Source organism: Triturus cristatus, chromosome 5_2 (genome assembly GCF_964204655.1).
Source record: "Triturus cristatus chromosome 5_2, aTriCri1.1, whole genome shotgun sequence".
NCBI classification, from domain to species: Eukaryota; Metazoa; Chordata; class Amphibia; order Caudata; family Salamandridae; genus Triturus; species Triturus cristatus.
Window position 1 is genome coordinate 436465348 of NC_140588.1, and position 15008 is coordinate 436480355.

Sequence of the window (15008 nt, forward strand, 5' to 3'; positions counted from 1 at the left end):
GCCTGCAAGTGTAATTAAAATAGGAATGAGTTCTTACTGCAGAATCATGCTACACATTAATCATTAGTACATTTTGTGAATTGGACGGTTTGTGCTGTACCCTTAATTATCTTTAAACCAAAGAATTTGTCAAATTATTTTCTTAATTCCTTTAATAACATTGGCTGATATTTCTCTTAGCGAGGCATTTTTGCCTAATTGGGCACAGTACAACAAAAAAAATTTGGAAGAGAAAACAAATACTTCTTGATAACTTTCTTTGAGGAGCCATAAGCAGAAGTCCACTTCAGCTCTGTAGATACCAGGTCTTTGGGGAGTGGGTGTCCTCCATTTGAAGCAGGTTAACAAAAGGCCACTTCAGCAAATGGGTTAGTTAAGATATTTTTACAGTAGGCACCGCCTTTCTATACATCAATCAATCAATCAGGGGTTTATAACGCACACTACTCACCCGTGAGGGTCTCAAGGTGCTGGGGAAGGCAGCTCCGAATCATATACATATGATGCTTCCCAGATTCAATCATCACAGGTCTCAATAAATAATTCATCAGCTCACAGCTAGCCAGCTCTCCAAAATTAAATGGTTCCAGTCTTTTGGGCATTCAAAATATCTTTCTGTAACTGATAAGCTGAAAAGGCCAAAAACGTAATCTGCTTGTTCAGATTATTCTCCAAGAAAAGAACCTCAATCGGTTGAGTCTTCCGAAAAGGCTATGCAGTCTGCCCACAGTTGACAAAGAATCCCTGTAGCTCAAACTAGTTTCGGTCCATGTCCTTAAAGCAGGAGTTCAGATAAAAATCAGGAACACAATTACCATTTGGCAATAAAATATTCCATATATTTTGCAAAGAAACCCACCTTTTGGAGGCCTGGATCTCCCCCTCACACATCCTACCAAATACCAAAACCAAACCAGCCTTCTAAAAGCAAAAAGGAATTTCATAAAAACTGGTAAAGCCAAAATGCAGAACATTCTACAGAGCAGTGTAGTCATGAGGGTCAACTCGGGGAAAATATCCAGACAAAAAGCTTGTCACCATGTTCCCATCAGAAACAAGCTAACAATCATATGCTTTCCTTTATCCAGGAAAGAAGAATGTCCCAAATAGGACTTTAGTGGTGCTGTGCCGACTCTCTGCTGGCACAGCACTGCCAAAGCTGCGCAAGGACTGCCTGCCTGATTACTAGCTCAACTCATGCAGGCAGAGGGTCCTTTTGCCTTTCCCACGGTGGTGCTCTGAAATAGGACACCTCAATTGGAACAGCAAGAATGTTCCAGCACGGAATGGACTGTGAGGACCATGCCGTGCTGGAACTGGGTGTGCAAGCAGACAGGGGAGCACATGTTGTGCTCCCCTGAATGCATTCCCATGGCGAAGAGGCATGGGGCCCTGTAGGCTCCCCTTTGTTTCCCCACCAACAGCCTTTTTATGGCGAGTTCACTGCCATGAAAAGGCTAGCTGTAAAAAGAACTCGTAATATGCTTGGCGGCACTACGCCAGTTCTGCTCAGCATAGTGCATTGCCCCTCCACCATGTCACCACCAGGGAATGGCGGTTCCCTGGTGCAGCTGGTGGTCCACCACCGGAACAGCTCAGAGAGTTATAATAATGCGCATGGAACACTCAATCCAAACTATGTTCTTGCTAATCTTGCCCTCATTTGTCAGTACTAACTCTACTGCAACAATTCCCAAAGTCCTAAAACCTGAATAGTTGTTGCTAGCCTCCACTTATATAAGCTGTGATTTGTCCCAGCCACAGCCATATTTTGATGAGGCGCCCCCTTTATCCATGTCCAAAATGGTTTTTACCTCCTGCTGAATTTGGAGCCAGAAGGTCTAGATGACCATAAGTATGAATTGAGAGCATATTTTCCAGCCTTATTTTGGCATCCCCAAGTCATAAAACCTGAATAGCTGTCACTATCCTTCACTTGTTTGTACTCTGCCCCTCCCTTAGCCACTCCCCTATTTATATGAGTACGCCCCCACTATTAGTGTCCAATCTGGTTTTCCCTCCTGTCGGAGTTGAAGCCAGAAGGTCTTGATGGCATTAGGATAGAATGGGGAGCATTTACCCGAACCCCATTTTGGTATCACTAAGTCAAAAGCAATAGTCTTAAGGATGTTCTTTGTTCCTGCAAATGTTCCTGTCCTCTTCCCAGATGACTGATCTCTGTTAGGTGACAAGTTGTTGACACAACTTCTACCTTCCTGGCCCAGAGGACAAGCAATTGCCCTCTGGGAGCGGGGTCATGAACAACAAGCCCGATATTTCAGAGATAAAAAGGTTTTTTCTCAGATAGCACAAGGTAATATCTTTAAGTTACTTTTCTACCAAGCTTGTCAAAAATCTACTTAGAATTATTAAAACAAGTGAAGATTTTTTTCTCTACCATTATTCCAGGCAGAGTTATAAAATAATGATATTATACATGTATAGACCTATTCGTGGAAAATGTAGCTTTGACTACACAGTAAAACCAGCTGCTGGGTAATTAGTAATTGTGAGCCCTTACAAGGTATACTTTAAGATGGGCTTATTTGATATACAAGATAGGTTTTCCTACATGCACTCTTTTCCTCCATGTGTCTATGCTGCTTCTTTAAATATCTGTTCACAGTGGTGCTTCCTGAAGCCATACATTATCTAGTGTATTAAATGTAACCTTCATACTACAGCTGCAATTTCTGTGCCAAGTAACACAACCCACAGGGTTTTAATATCAGCAAAATAGGGTCCAGAAAAAGATGAAACATTTGTTATGGTCATGAGGAAAAGGTGAATGTACTATATTTTTCATTTATCTCCACATAAGAAATGTATAAAGATTTCAAACTCCCATATATCAAAATATAAAACAGATATATTAAATCTTTTTTCTTGTTTATGTGTTTCAGTAAAGCTTACTATGTATTGAAGCTTGCAACTTATTTTCTGCTAACCAAGCCATGTTATGAATATACAGATACATTTACATTTTGAAAGTCTGATAACACGGTCATGTATTTAATTGTAATGTGCAATTTGTACCTCTAGGGTTAGCATGCAGTAACAGCTATTATTAATTTGACAATCTCTTTTTCACCTTGGTATCTTATTTTTGTGACAAGTTAATCATATTGTAGACTGGCTATTTTGAAGATTAATGGAAATGATATTTCATATATTTTGCGGGGTATTCACCAAAGTAAATTCGTTCCGAATTTTAAGTTTACAACTAGGGGGCCCATTAGAATAGCAGGTGGATCGCCACCGCAGGGCCGGCATTGGCGATCTGCACGCCAAATGCCGCCAAATGCCCCATCTTCACCCTCCACCATATTAGCATGGCGAAGGGCACTGCGGCGGACGTAAAGACCGTCCGTCGCTTTTCTGCCGGTCAGATTCCCGACTGGGCTACAAAGGCCTTCAATATGGTGGCGGTGCCTTGCAGGCACGCCATCCATATTAGGATGTGCCATTTGTAGGGCCTTTCCATGGCAGAGACTCCGCCATGAAAAGGCAGGCAGAGTTCTCTTTGGGGGCCCATTGCGGGCCCCCGGGGGGGGGGGTGGAGGGGGTGGAGGGCTGCACTTGGGGGGTACCGATGGTACCCCCAACATTGGCATACACAAGGTGGCAGGCACTGCGCGGTGCCTGTCATGTTGTGCATGCATATATTGCATTGTGGCGGGTGCGGCTTACAGAACCGCCCGCAGTAATGCAATATATGCGGGATGCCACTGTGGCGGTGGCATCCTAATTGGCATGGCGGGACTGCCGCACCTCTGGCGGTCGGTCCCGTGTACCGTTATGGTGGCGGGCGGACTTTTGTAATGGACCCCTAATTGTATCACTTCTAAGCCTCCCATAATTCCTCTACGGGTCTCCTGGTAAGCATAAATATAAATACTACTGCAAATTTCACTGTCATGAGTGTGGAGAATTTTGCAGTAGTAAATGCTACTCTATGAGAGGGGAAGAGGTTGTTCAAAGTAGTCCTGGGTGAAATATAAATTACTCCTTCATATTTTGCTTAATTTCTGGAATTTCGATTTACACTTGTTATGCAAAGTTTCCCAAATCACATTATTATATCAGTTTGCTTAATTACCACAACATTTGTGGAAAGAAATTACTGCGAAATGTGTAATTCATGGTAAACATTTACTGCAAATGCATGCAAACAACACAGCGACGAGTGACTGTTTTTCGTATTGTTTATTTTAAATGAATCCACATGCCAAAAATGTATGAGGATGACTTTTGTGTTAAAGTATAGCATGAAATAATGGATTTTATATTAATTACATTAAAGCAAAGTATGTGAATATAGCCTACCCATAATTCCAAGGAGTGGTTTGCTTTAAAGAGTTTGTTTATGGAAAGACATTCATGGACATCAATCCAGGATCAGTAGCATACATAGAGCTATATTTTTAGCTAAAATGTAAATGTAAATGTAAATGTGGGTGTACTTGTATAGCGCACTGTGACTCCATGGAGTATCCTGGCGCTGAAGACCGCTGGGGAACCCGTCCTGGTTTTCCCTGTGAGATGGTCCCTTTCTGGGTATCTCCAAGGTGAAACTAGGCATCCCCGGCGTCTGTGGGGGGCCGTTGTAGAGATGAGGCAAGCTTAATGCCCAGAGTTGCCGAGTGTGTTCCTGGTTAGAGTAGGTACCGAGGCGAGAATTATCAAGTCCGTTTTGACCCTGGTCCACGATTAAGTGTGAGAAAGTACCCCTTTTGGTGTGGTCACCTCCAGTTTTTGTGGACTGGTGCTGCTGACTTTAACTTTGCATACTGGGACACTGCTGTCCGGATCCCAGTGAATGTGCTCCGATCCTAAATCCTGACAGAATTGCATTACTTTGCGTCAGCGAGGCATTCCATGAGTGGTGAATGGATGTTCCCGTGCATCAACCTATGGATTTTGACACCAACCTATGTTTACAAAGAGATGTAGACATAGGTTTGCATCAAAATATTGCACCTGCCTGATGCTGGTGTAACAAGGAGAAATATCTTTATTTCTCCTCGTAATTTCCTCCTTGCAAGTGTACTGCATTCTGCAGCACACATACAGAGAGGAACAAACCTCCAAGGATAGTGTTTTTGTAGGAAGGTACCCTTTACTGCACAAAAACTATCCTGACCATAATATAGGCACCCTTGTGTTATGGGACAAGGGTTCCTCCATTGGTGCTAGGCACCCCAAAGTATGCCAGTGCAAGGAGAGAGCACAACTGCACCATTGCTTTGAAAATATAGCACAGCTCTTCTCCTTCCCTTTCACGCAGTGCAGCACAGCAACTACACTTGCTGCATTGTGTGGAATGTCTGTAAATCGGGTTGATAATGTGTATGGCAGGTTAAAAATATCAAACTCAGCAAAGCCAACTCACTCTTCAATCCTTCGCGGGTGAGTATATTTTGGTTCATTTAATTCAGTAATAGTATATCTGAACTTTTCATGTATTTTGAGTGTGGAGATGTTTGCCAAACTGAGCACCTTGCATTGGATTACAATAATCCCAAACATGATCGTGTTCTGTGCAGGATCTTTGAAAGCAACCAGCACATGACCATGTGCTCGATTACAGGAGAGAATTGTCTCTCTAGGATGGAAGATGTGATTTCTGAGATCCTCTACCATCCTGCCATAGTGTGTACTCAGGGATCTCAGACTGCACTATTGCTACTTTGCAACACACAATCAGTATGTCCTTTAAAACATTATGGCACAGGCACAATGACTTTGACCAATGGCGTAACAGAAAATGATGGCCCCCGTGCAGATTGTGATGAGGGGCCTTGAGTCACATACATCTGCATTGGTCTTGGGCCAAATGGGGCCACCCTAGTAGAGTTGGGGCCCCTTGTATGATTAGCTCCCCCCGCACCATAGGGGCTGCAGGGTCCTGCTTTTAGCCCCTGGCTTTGACCGTATGCAAATGATGAAACCACTCCTTCGGATCACACAGGAGAAGACTTTGCAGCCATGGAAAGCCCGTGTTAGTTTCTCACCACTTCCTTTGTATAAAAGTACCCTGGGCCACAAAAAGGGTGCAATGATCAAAACTCTTTTAATCAATACCAGTGATCAGATGTTTACCTTATAATATTGCCATAGTTCCATACTTATATTAATGATGACTGTAGGATGTATGAAAAATCTTAGCCTTTTGAAAGTGAAATCTATGTTTTCTTCTGTTTCCTTCGCAGTATCACCAGCTTCATGATGAGTATTTCACCAGTGCTGTTGTTCTGTCACTGGTTTTAGCTGCCTTATTTGGCCTTGTCTACCTTCTAATCATTCCACAGTGAGTATAATTTCAGCAGAGGCACCTGTAGCAAAGGCATTGTTTTCTGTTATCTTAAACATGAGTTGAAAGGTGCAGTTGTCAATTTTGTGATGACTGTTGATCAGAGAAAGTCAGGCTGGAATAAATGACTGGAAAATATTGCAGTGAATGCATTTATAAATATCAAGTAGCATGCACATTCTGAAGTTCTTATTAAGCACAGAATTTCTATGTGCTGCGTGACAGGCATTAAATATGTTCTTATAATAGATTCCATTATCTCTGTATTAACGGCAGCCACTAATTTCTTTATAATCGTCGACTTGTGAAGCAGCAAGTCGCTGTCTATAAAAAAAGATGTCAATTACAGTCGAGTGAGGTGAAAAGCAGTTCAGGTCACAGAGCATAATTAAAGCAGCTGTTTAAAGCAACAGACAGTCTTATTTTGTTCTATTTGAATAGCTCACAATGCGAGAATGTTTATTTTTGCACTACTTAGATAGAGGGAAGGTGGAATCTTTCTGTATGTTTCTGCACATTGTGAGCTACTGCACCTTTTTTTTTTTTTTTTAAAGACTGGTATGGAACTGTTTTGAATATCTAATAGGTTTTGTGATGTGTCTAATATTGCACTAGAGGTTTTATTTGTATTCTTCATGTTTGCAAACATGCTTGCTCTTTCATATGAAGGAGCTACACACCAAGGTTTTAAATGGTTTGTGGGAAAGATGATGGTGTAGCCAGGTATTATATGGGATAAAGTACCCCCTGGAGTAAATGATAAGGGTATCGCAAATCATCTCAGAGTTCCATCACCTTATAAAGGAACTCATTCCTCTATATGGCTATGGAACTCCTCAATGACTTGCAACATCCTTATAATGTAGAGCAGAAGGAATGTTATCCCTTATATAATAAATCAAGTTGTTGACAGCCATTGTGATAAGAAATGCAAGCACTACTCTTTAGTCCCAAGAGACACTATATTTGTAAAAATTCAAACGCACCACAAACATTTGTTACATGGAACCGCAATGTGACCACAATTGTAAGAGCTAAAACAAAAAGCACTGGCCAAGCCAATAGATCTGGTTTCCATTTTAAGCCCTGAATAAAACACTAACTATGCACACAGAAGATAAAAAGAAATGCAAATACAATTGTTTTCTGTATTCATTGTTTTCATGTGGTAAAGAGAGTAATGTGTGATGAATCAGTGTACTTTTGAGACATAAAAGATTTCCTCATGCTTTTCAAAGCAAGCTGTTCCTAGAAGGAGGTGTGATACACCAATTTTCCATTAGCAATAGGCGAGAAAGACAAATACTTCACTGGGTGAAGCCAAAGTTCCCTCCATGGATATTTAGAAGAAATAGTAACAGCAGAACATGAAGTTAGCCACACTTTCAAGCAAGACCTGAAAGAGTCCTGCACCCTAATGGCAGGAAGACACACAGGCCACACATGTCTTCATGCTAATTTGTCTTTGCTTAAATCTTTTATATGCCACTTAGTGATAGTTTATTATAAGTTAATAATAAGTCATATTCGATCATTGAAATACTCCTATATTTCAGGTTGAAGCAGCAGGAGAAAAACAGCACTACAGAAAAGAAAACATTTGTGTCCCTATACCTTACTGCCCCGTGTATGAATGTTGAGTGGGCGTTCTAACAAGATATGGTTTATTTTTTTATAAAAAATGCAGTCGTAGTGACTGTCTTTTCCAGTTAACAGAGCCTCGTTTAACATAGCAGCACAGCCAAGACCATAACTAGATTTGAGATCCAGACCTAGTTTAAAAAAACACCTTTGCTTAAACCAATACCTAATAAGAGTATTCAGTTTCACATTGTTTTAGTGCCATTGTTGCTAGTATGCCTTGTAAAAGAAGAGTTCTTCAAAGGTTAAATCTTTCAGGAGTTATCAGGAGCAGTGTGTGTGACCACATCTTTTATTTCACAGTGCCGTGTAATATGTATGGCATGATGTGTTAACAAGATGGAATCAGAGTAAATTCTGCTAAAACTATAGGGGTAAGCAAACGTGAAACAAAGTATCCTATGATGACTATTAGCAGAAAAGGATGAGACATTAAGCAATATCTAAGATGTTTAAATATAGTGAAAGATGATGGAGGCTCTCTTAGTAACACAGAGGTGAGTACTATTATTTACTTTCATTAAAGTATCTCCTTCAAAATTAAGTCTTCTGAAATAGTTCAGCACACAGAAAGATTGTTAGTTTTATTAACTGAGGATGCATGTCCATTTAGTTAACAATGATTAATATGTATTTTAAAAGTGGTTCAGAGATGGATAAGAGAGATGTGTATACTTAGCCTTAACAAAATCAAATCCCCATCTAACAATAATGAGTGATTCAAAGTACTTTGGTCCAGATTTACAAATACTTTTTGTTAGGTTTGCATTACTTTTTAATGCCTGAAGCAAGTGTTGGGTTGATTTTTACAATTCAATGCAAATCACAATTTGCATTAGATGATTGTAATTCAATGTAATGTAATGCAGTGCAAGGCACTGCCTTGAGTTACTGTGTGTCGAGGAGATATTAAGTGGGTAATGCTTGGGAATCCCTGTACATCTACCCATGGAATTTGATGCTGATCCAGTCTGCCTTGGTGCATGGCAACATAAAGTGCACCAACGGACGAAGACAGCAGAACAGCACCACTTCTTTGTAGATATGGTAATGTTCTGCTCTCTCCTATTCATGCAATGTAGTGCGGCATCTTCACTTGTTGCACTGCGTTCCGTGATTTATTTGTAAATCAGTGCCTTCTTTCCAAGTATGGAGGCCAGATTAAACTACTTCAAAAGCTTATTGTGTTTTATGAGGACTTGTGTTGTGTAATGCCTCTGTATAAAACGATGTTAAGCAATGCACCTTATGGTTGAGTGGATTACAAGTCGGATCATATAAATGTACTCAAAACTGTAAGTTATCTAATGGAAATACAAATTTGGAAGACTTGAATAGGTGTTTTATTATCTCAATTTTAGACCTCATAACACATAGGATACAGGACAATAAGGAGATGTTGACATGACTAATTAATAGGGAGAAATTCTAATTAATCTTGTGAAAAAAGGCAGAATCGATATATGAAATTAACCGTATTATCTCTGTTGAGTGGTTTGACCTTGGACATTTGTGTCTACATTTTCATCTGTAACTTCTTCTAATAATGGCAGATTTTCAAAAGCAATACACCGTTACATCCACTGGACCCTTCTAGTTGTGGGGATATATAGGGCTTGTAGGTTCTCCAAGAAGCCAAGGTACCCAGAGCCAATAACCAAACTGCACCTTGCAATGTTTTTTTATTGTGCCCGGTATACAGCAATTAGTTGGGTAGAATATAAAGTGATAAATAGGCATCAAGGAAACCTATGTATTTGCGAAATGGGCACAAGATATGAAGTTTAGAAGCAGTGGTTATCTGCACATCTTTGAATTTGTGGGTACTCATACTAGCATGTGAATTGCAAGGCATTTCTCAAAATGACTTCTTTTTTACACATTGTCTTACATTTGGAAGGCACAAAAACAGAGAACAGCAATTGGTAATAACACCAGTTCTACTATTCTGTATTCCCCTAAGTCTACCAATAAAATGGTACCTCACTTGTGTGACAGGAAACGGACCAAAATGCAACATGGACACATCAGATTTTCCCAGTGAAAACTGACCCTTTTTTTGCAATGTGTCTAGCTGTGGATTTTGGACCTTGTACATTTTTGATCACTAGACACCAATGGGAATCCAAGATGGGGTGACTTGTGTGGCTCTCACCAGGTTCTTTTACCTAGACTCCCTTGCAAACCTGGTCTAAAAAAACACATTTTCGTCATTTTTCTGTGATGGATAGTTGTGGAATATGAGGGGAGCCACAAACTTTCTTCCACCCAGCATTCCCCTAAGTCTCCTGATAAAAATGGTACCTCACTTGTGTTGGTAGGCTTAGTGCCCACAATCGGAGAAGACCAGTACTCAACATAGAAGCTTCGCATTTTCCGACTGAAAACTGAGCCTTTTTTCTGATGTAGATAGCTCTACATTTTTTTACCCTATGCTTATCTGGCACCTATAGAAAGCTAGCCAACCTGCAAAGTTTTGAAAACTAGAAACGTAGGGATATCCAGGGTGGGCTGAGTTGCATGGCTTTAACCAGGGTTTTCAACCGAGAATTCGCTGCAAATCTCGAAATTTGCCTAAAAAACACAGTTACTTGTATTTCTGTGAGAAAGAGTCCTGGAGCCCACTGAACAACGATGGGATTTTTGCAATGTTGGTAGCTGTTGACTTTGGGCCCCAGCTCAGCTGGCAGCTAGGGAAACCTACCATGTAGGAGAGTAGGATCTGCACTTATGTTGCCCCCACTTTTTAGGTCTCGCGTAAGCGATCGCAAGGCGAGACTATAGGGGCTTTTAAAAGTGCTCCCAAAAAGCGGATTGCATTGCTAGCACGCGCACAATCACGCGCTTGGTGCCGCCATGCACTCCGCCTTTTGGGAGCACTTCAAAGGGTCCGCTCCCCCGCCCCCAAGCGCGCGCACGCGCGCCACGCTCCGCCGGGCTTGGTTCTGATTGACTTTAATTGGCTGTCGTTCAGCGCAGAAGCCTCCGCGTCAGGCCTGGGATGAGTGGAGCTCTGAAAACCCCTCCCCCTCTGCCAAGTGCATCTCCGTGCTCCGAAATCCTACATGCCGCCAACAGGTGCGCCTGACTGCTGCGCGTGCCGATCCAGGTCCTCGCCGGTGACAGGTGCACCTCACACTCTGGTACACCCCACCGACGGTGCTACTTCACCACTGTTCGCTTAGCTTTCTCCTGCTGAGGGACACCTCGCTCTCAGCTCGCCTAATCGGGTCGTCTGTGCCAACTCAACCAATCAGGTCCTCACGTCCGATGCTAGCAGGCTTGTCTCCTCACTCTCCTCACAGCGCCATGTCCTCTTGCTTGCCGACAACAGGGCTGCTTGACGGTTTGCTCTCTGAAGCGATTCCTCGGCACCGGCAATGCACTTGACTCGTTGATTTGCCTAATCAGATTCCTCGCCGCCGACAGTTGTATCTCACTAATGTATCCACCCTCTTGTGCTTTTTGCTCACTAGGAGTAAGTGGTCCTCACCGCGACTAATGAGGTCTTTGTCAGACCAGTCTGTGCACCCATTTTGGTGTTGCCCTTCATCTTGCACGTCCCGCGTCTTTAACTAGTGCCAACATTCACACCGCGCTTCAGATCACCCAGAGCCTGTGGGTAATAGCCTGGGCTTCTTTTCTGGTGGGTGGGGGGGGTTAGTGGAAAATTTTGAAGTTTAATGTAACAAAGTTAGACTTTCAGAGTCAAATACATTACACATTGACGTAAATTTCACAATTGGTGTTAAAAAGTACAAGATAAGGGAAGGAGACTTGCTCGATCACCAAATAAAGGGCTGTTGGTGAGTCTCTTGCAAGCAAAAATTGTGCAAAATGTTGTGTTGAAAAGCCGCGCATAAAACGAAATTTAGGAATCTTGCAGATTTCAGTCATTTAAATGTTGTCAAGTCCTAGTTACGACACTGTTAAACTCAATTGTCACATCTTTCACCCACCTTCATTGAATGAATACAAAATATGTTGCATAGATATAATAAAATAACAATCATTAAACAGCAGAATCCGCATAAATACTAGTAAGATGAACAAAACAAGCATTTGCAATGCAATAGGTCTCGCATTTACGGGAGTTTGAGCTATTGGCATTGTAATTGACAATGCGTTTTATTTATGTTTTGCAAAAAAAAACATAAATAGGAGGCATTGTCATTTACAGTGCCAATAGCTCAAACTTGCGTAATTGCGAGACCTATTGCATTGCAAATGCTTGTTTTCTGATGTATACACTGGTTTCTGGCTATAGTCTGGCTGGGTCCCTGCTAATCAGGGCCCCAGTCTCACTGATCTCTCTAAACAACTTGGTGTGCATATTAGATGCACTAGTGATTGGGTACTGTGGTACCTTATGAGCCCCTAGTATATGGTACCTTAGGTACCTAGGGCATTGGTACTTCACAGGCCTACCAGGGGCTGCAGCATGTATTATGCCACCCCTGGGAAGCATTCTCAATCTGACACCACAGGCCTGCTACTGCAGCCTGTGTGAGGTGGTGTTAGCACTCCTCACTGAGGTATAGGTTCCTATATCTCACCATACACACTCATATAAACCTATCAGCCACCCTTCTTGCAGGCCCTAACAATCCTGAGGGCAGGGTGCTTGGTTTACTATGTGAGGGGGTGCTTCTGCATGAGCAGGACCCCTCTGCAACTGGCATAGTCTATTATCTGCTACTGTTTGTGGATGCGGTTAAACCATATACTCTTAAGTGCATTATAACCTCGCGGTAAATGCTAACTTTGGAATGACTGCATCAAAACATGTCGTGTTTGGTGTCAAACAACTTGGAATCCTACCCCCACACCAGTAACTGGTGTGGGAGTATGATCCCACCCTTCTTGAGGGGATGACATGTACCCACTGTACTAAACGGTAGAAATCTCCTAGAGCCCTGGAATCACAAAATGGATGCCACCAGCACAGACACTGGGCTGCCCTCCTGCTGCTGACTGAAACTCGCAGTGGAGGAAGCCCAACAAAAGGCATCCTGTCACAGGGAGGTGTCACCACCTCCCAGACAGGATTTAGTGTATTGGAGCTGGGTGGGTGCACTCTTAGAGTGCTTTGAAGTCCTGCACTGGGGGAGCAGTAGGTTCCTCTGTGCATATGCCAGCTCAAACCGGTTCAGGGGCTACCTGCCCCTGCTCTGGCACGAAACTGGACAAAGGGAAGTAGGTGTAACCACCCACTACCCTGACCCTCCTAGAGGAGTGGTCATAGAGCTATTCCCTCCCCTATCTTCACTATAAGATAGCAAGCATTGCCAATGCAATTCAGATTACCCTGGTCGACGCTCTACAAAGAAGAATCCTGGCCCTTCGACGTTCCACTATCTCTGGAAGACTGAAGAATCTCCCTTGGAGTCAAGGAGTGACTCCCCTGCTTGGCAGGCACATATAACCTCAATCAACGGTTGCAAACTTCACCGCTCCCACCGGAGTCCGAAGTCCCTGTGGCCCCAAAAATGGATTTCCCGACCTTCCGAGGGCCATTTTGAGTCCCCAGTGAAGCTGTGGCATCTGGACCCCACGAGAGACGAGGAACTGCAATACCTGGGAACCGTGCACTGATTTCGAGTGCAAACCTTAAACAATGTTCTACGAACTTGTGCTTTAGACCATTTGTGGCCCAAGTCCCCAGCAGGTCTTGTTCCAAAAATCAGTGGCCTACCCTATCCTGAGTGACCGTGGGTTCCTGTGAAACTTTTCCTGTGGCAGCATCTTTGCGATCCCTTGCCCGTTGGCTAGTGGGTCCTCCGAAGACTTTCTCAACAATTCAAAGGGTTCTCCTGATTGCTCCGGGCCTGCCCTCATTTATCCTCACTGGGTAAGTCCATCAGACCTTACTGGTCGGCATCACCGACTATCTTTAGTCCACACAAGACTTGCAGTTGCCAAAGCTTGTTGGTTCCAATCCGGTGGCCAACACCGTCATCAGCTGCAGACGTTGTGGGACACTCCGAATCCAGCTGCTGGTCATCATCGATCCCTCCTGGACCTCGTGAGCAAAGAGACAAATCACCATCGACGACCTGAAGCGACAAGACATCTGTGGTCATCCATCTTGCTGGCCACCGGTCACTGGCAAGTGACTTTGAACACTGTCCCTTCAATTTTCAGGTCCTCTTCATCTTCAATCCACCTTCGGATTCCAGCGCACACCTCTTCAGTCGTCTCAAGCAGCAAGTCTTTATTGGTCTCCATCGAAAACAGCATCGCAACCCGACACCAAAAGACACCTATGCACCCGGCTTTCCTGGGTGAGGTAACTCGTGCACTCTGGTGCCCAAGTGTGTGTTGGCACTCGAAATACTCACCCTGTAAGTGGCTTGCTTGTTGACTTCTTCGAAGTGCCCTAAAACTTTAAAATACACACAGCGACTTGCTCCATTGTAACCTATAGGAAACCCGCGGCTGTGTTTAGACACTGCACGCGTCTCCCGTGGGCTTGTTACTTACCTGCTAACACTGCAGTAGTGAAGCCCCCAGCGATTTCCAATGCCCTAGGCTTTGTCATTTTGCAAGTCGACTTTGTTAACCCATTTTTTTAGTATATGGTCTGGTACGCCCCTAAGGCTCCAGCCATATTTGTGCTTAATTTATTGAGAACTGTTGACATTTGAATGTTTACCTGGCTTCTAATCTCATAAAGAGATTAGTAGAGTGTGTCTAGAAATAAATACATATATATTTGATATATATGCCTGTGTGGTGTCCTTTTCATTTGGTAATTCAAGAGATTATAAGGTAAAACAAGCTGCTTTACATTCCTCAGAGACTTAGCCTGAAGGCTGCTCTCCACAGTTGGACTACAACTTGTCAGCTTGAGGGTTAGAACCAAAGGGGGATTTAGTTAGGGCCATCAAGGATTTTCCTGTTTCACAGAATAAGACTCCATTACATTCATTTTATGGGATGTTGGAGTTTTATGCTCAGTTCATTCCCAAATGCAGTGGAAAGACACATAACATGAGGGTTTTCATGTAAAAAATAGAGGTTGTCTGGTCTGCAGAGGAGAAACAAGAGTTTC

At 42.9% G+C, this 15008-nt stretch overlaps 1 protein-coding gene across 1 annotated transcript in view; it reads left to right on the plus strand.

The window, feature by feature from the left end:
• The window catches only part of ADCY1 (adenylate cyclase 1), a 1095828-nt gene that overhangs the window by 829739 nt on the left and 251081 nt on the right, over positions 1-15008 (plus strand). The window contains exon 11 of the mRNA XM_085606626.1: positions 6213-6310. Coding sequence (XP_085462752.1) covers positions 6213-6310 — 98 coding nt within the window. The remainder of the gene's footprint in view (positions 1-6212; positions 6311-15008) is intronic.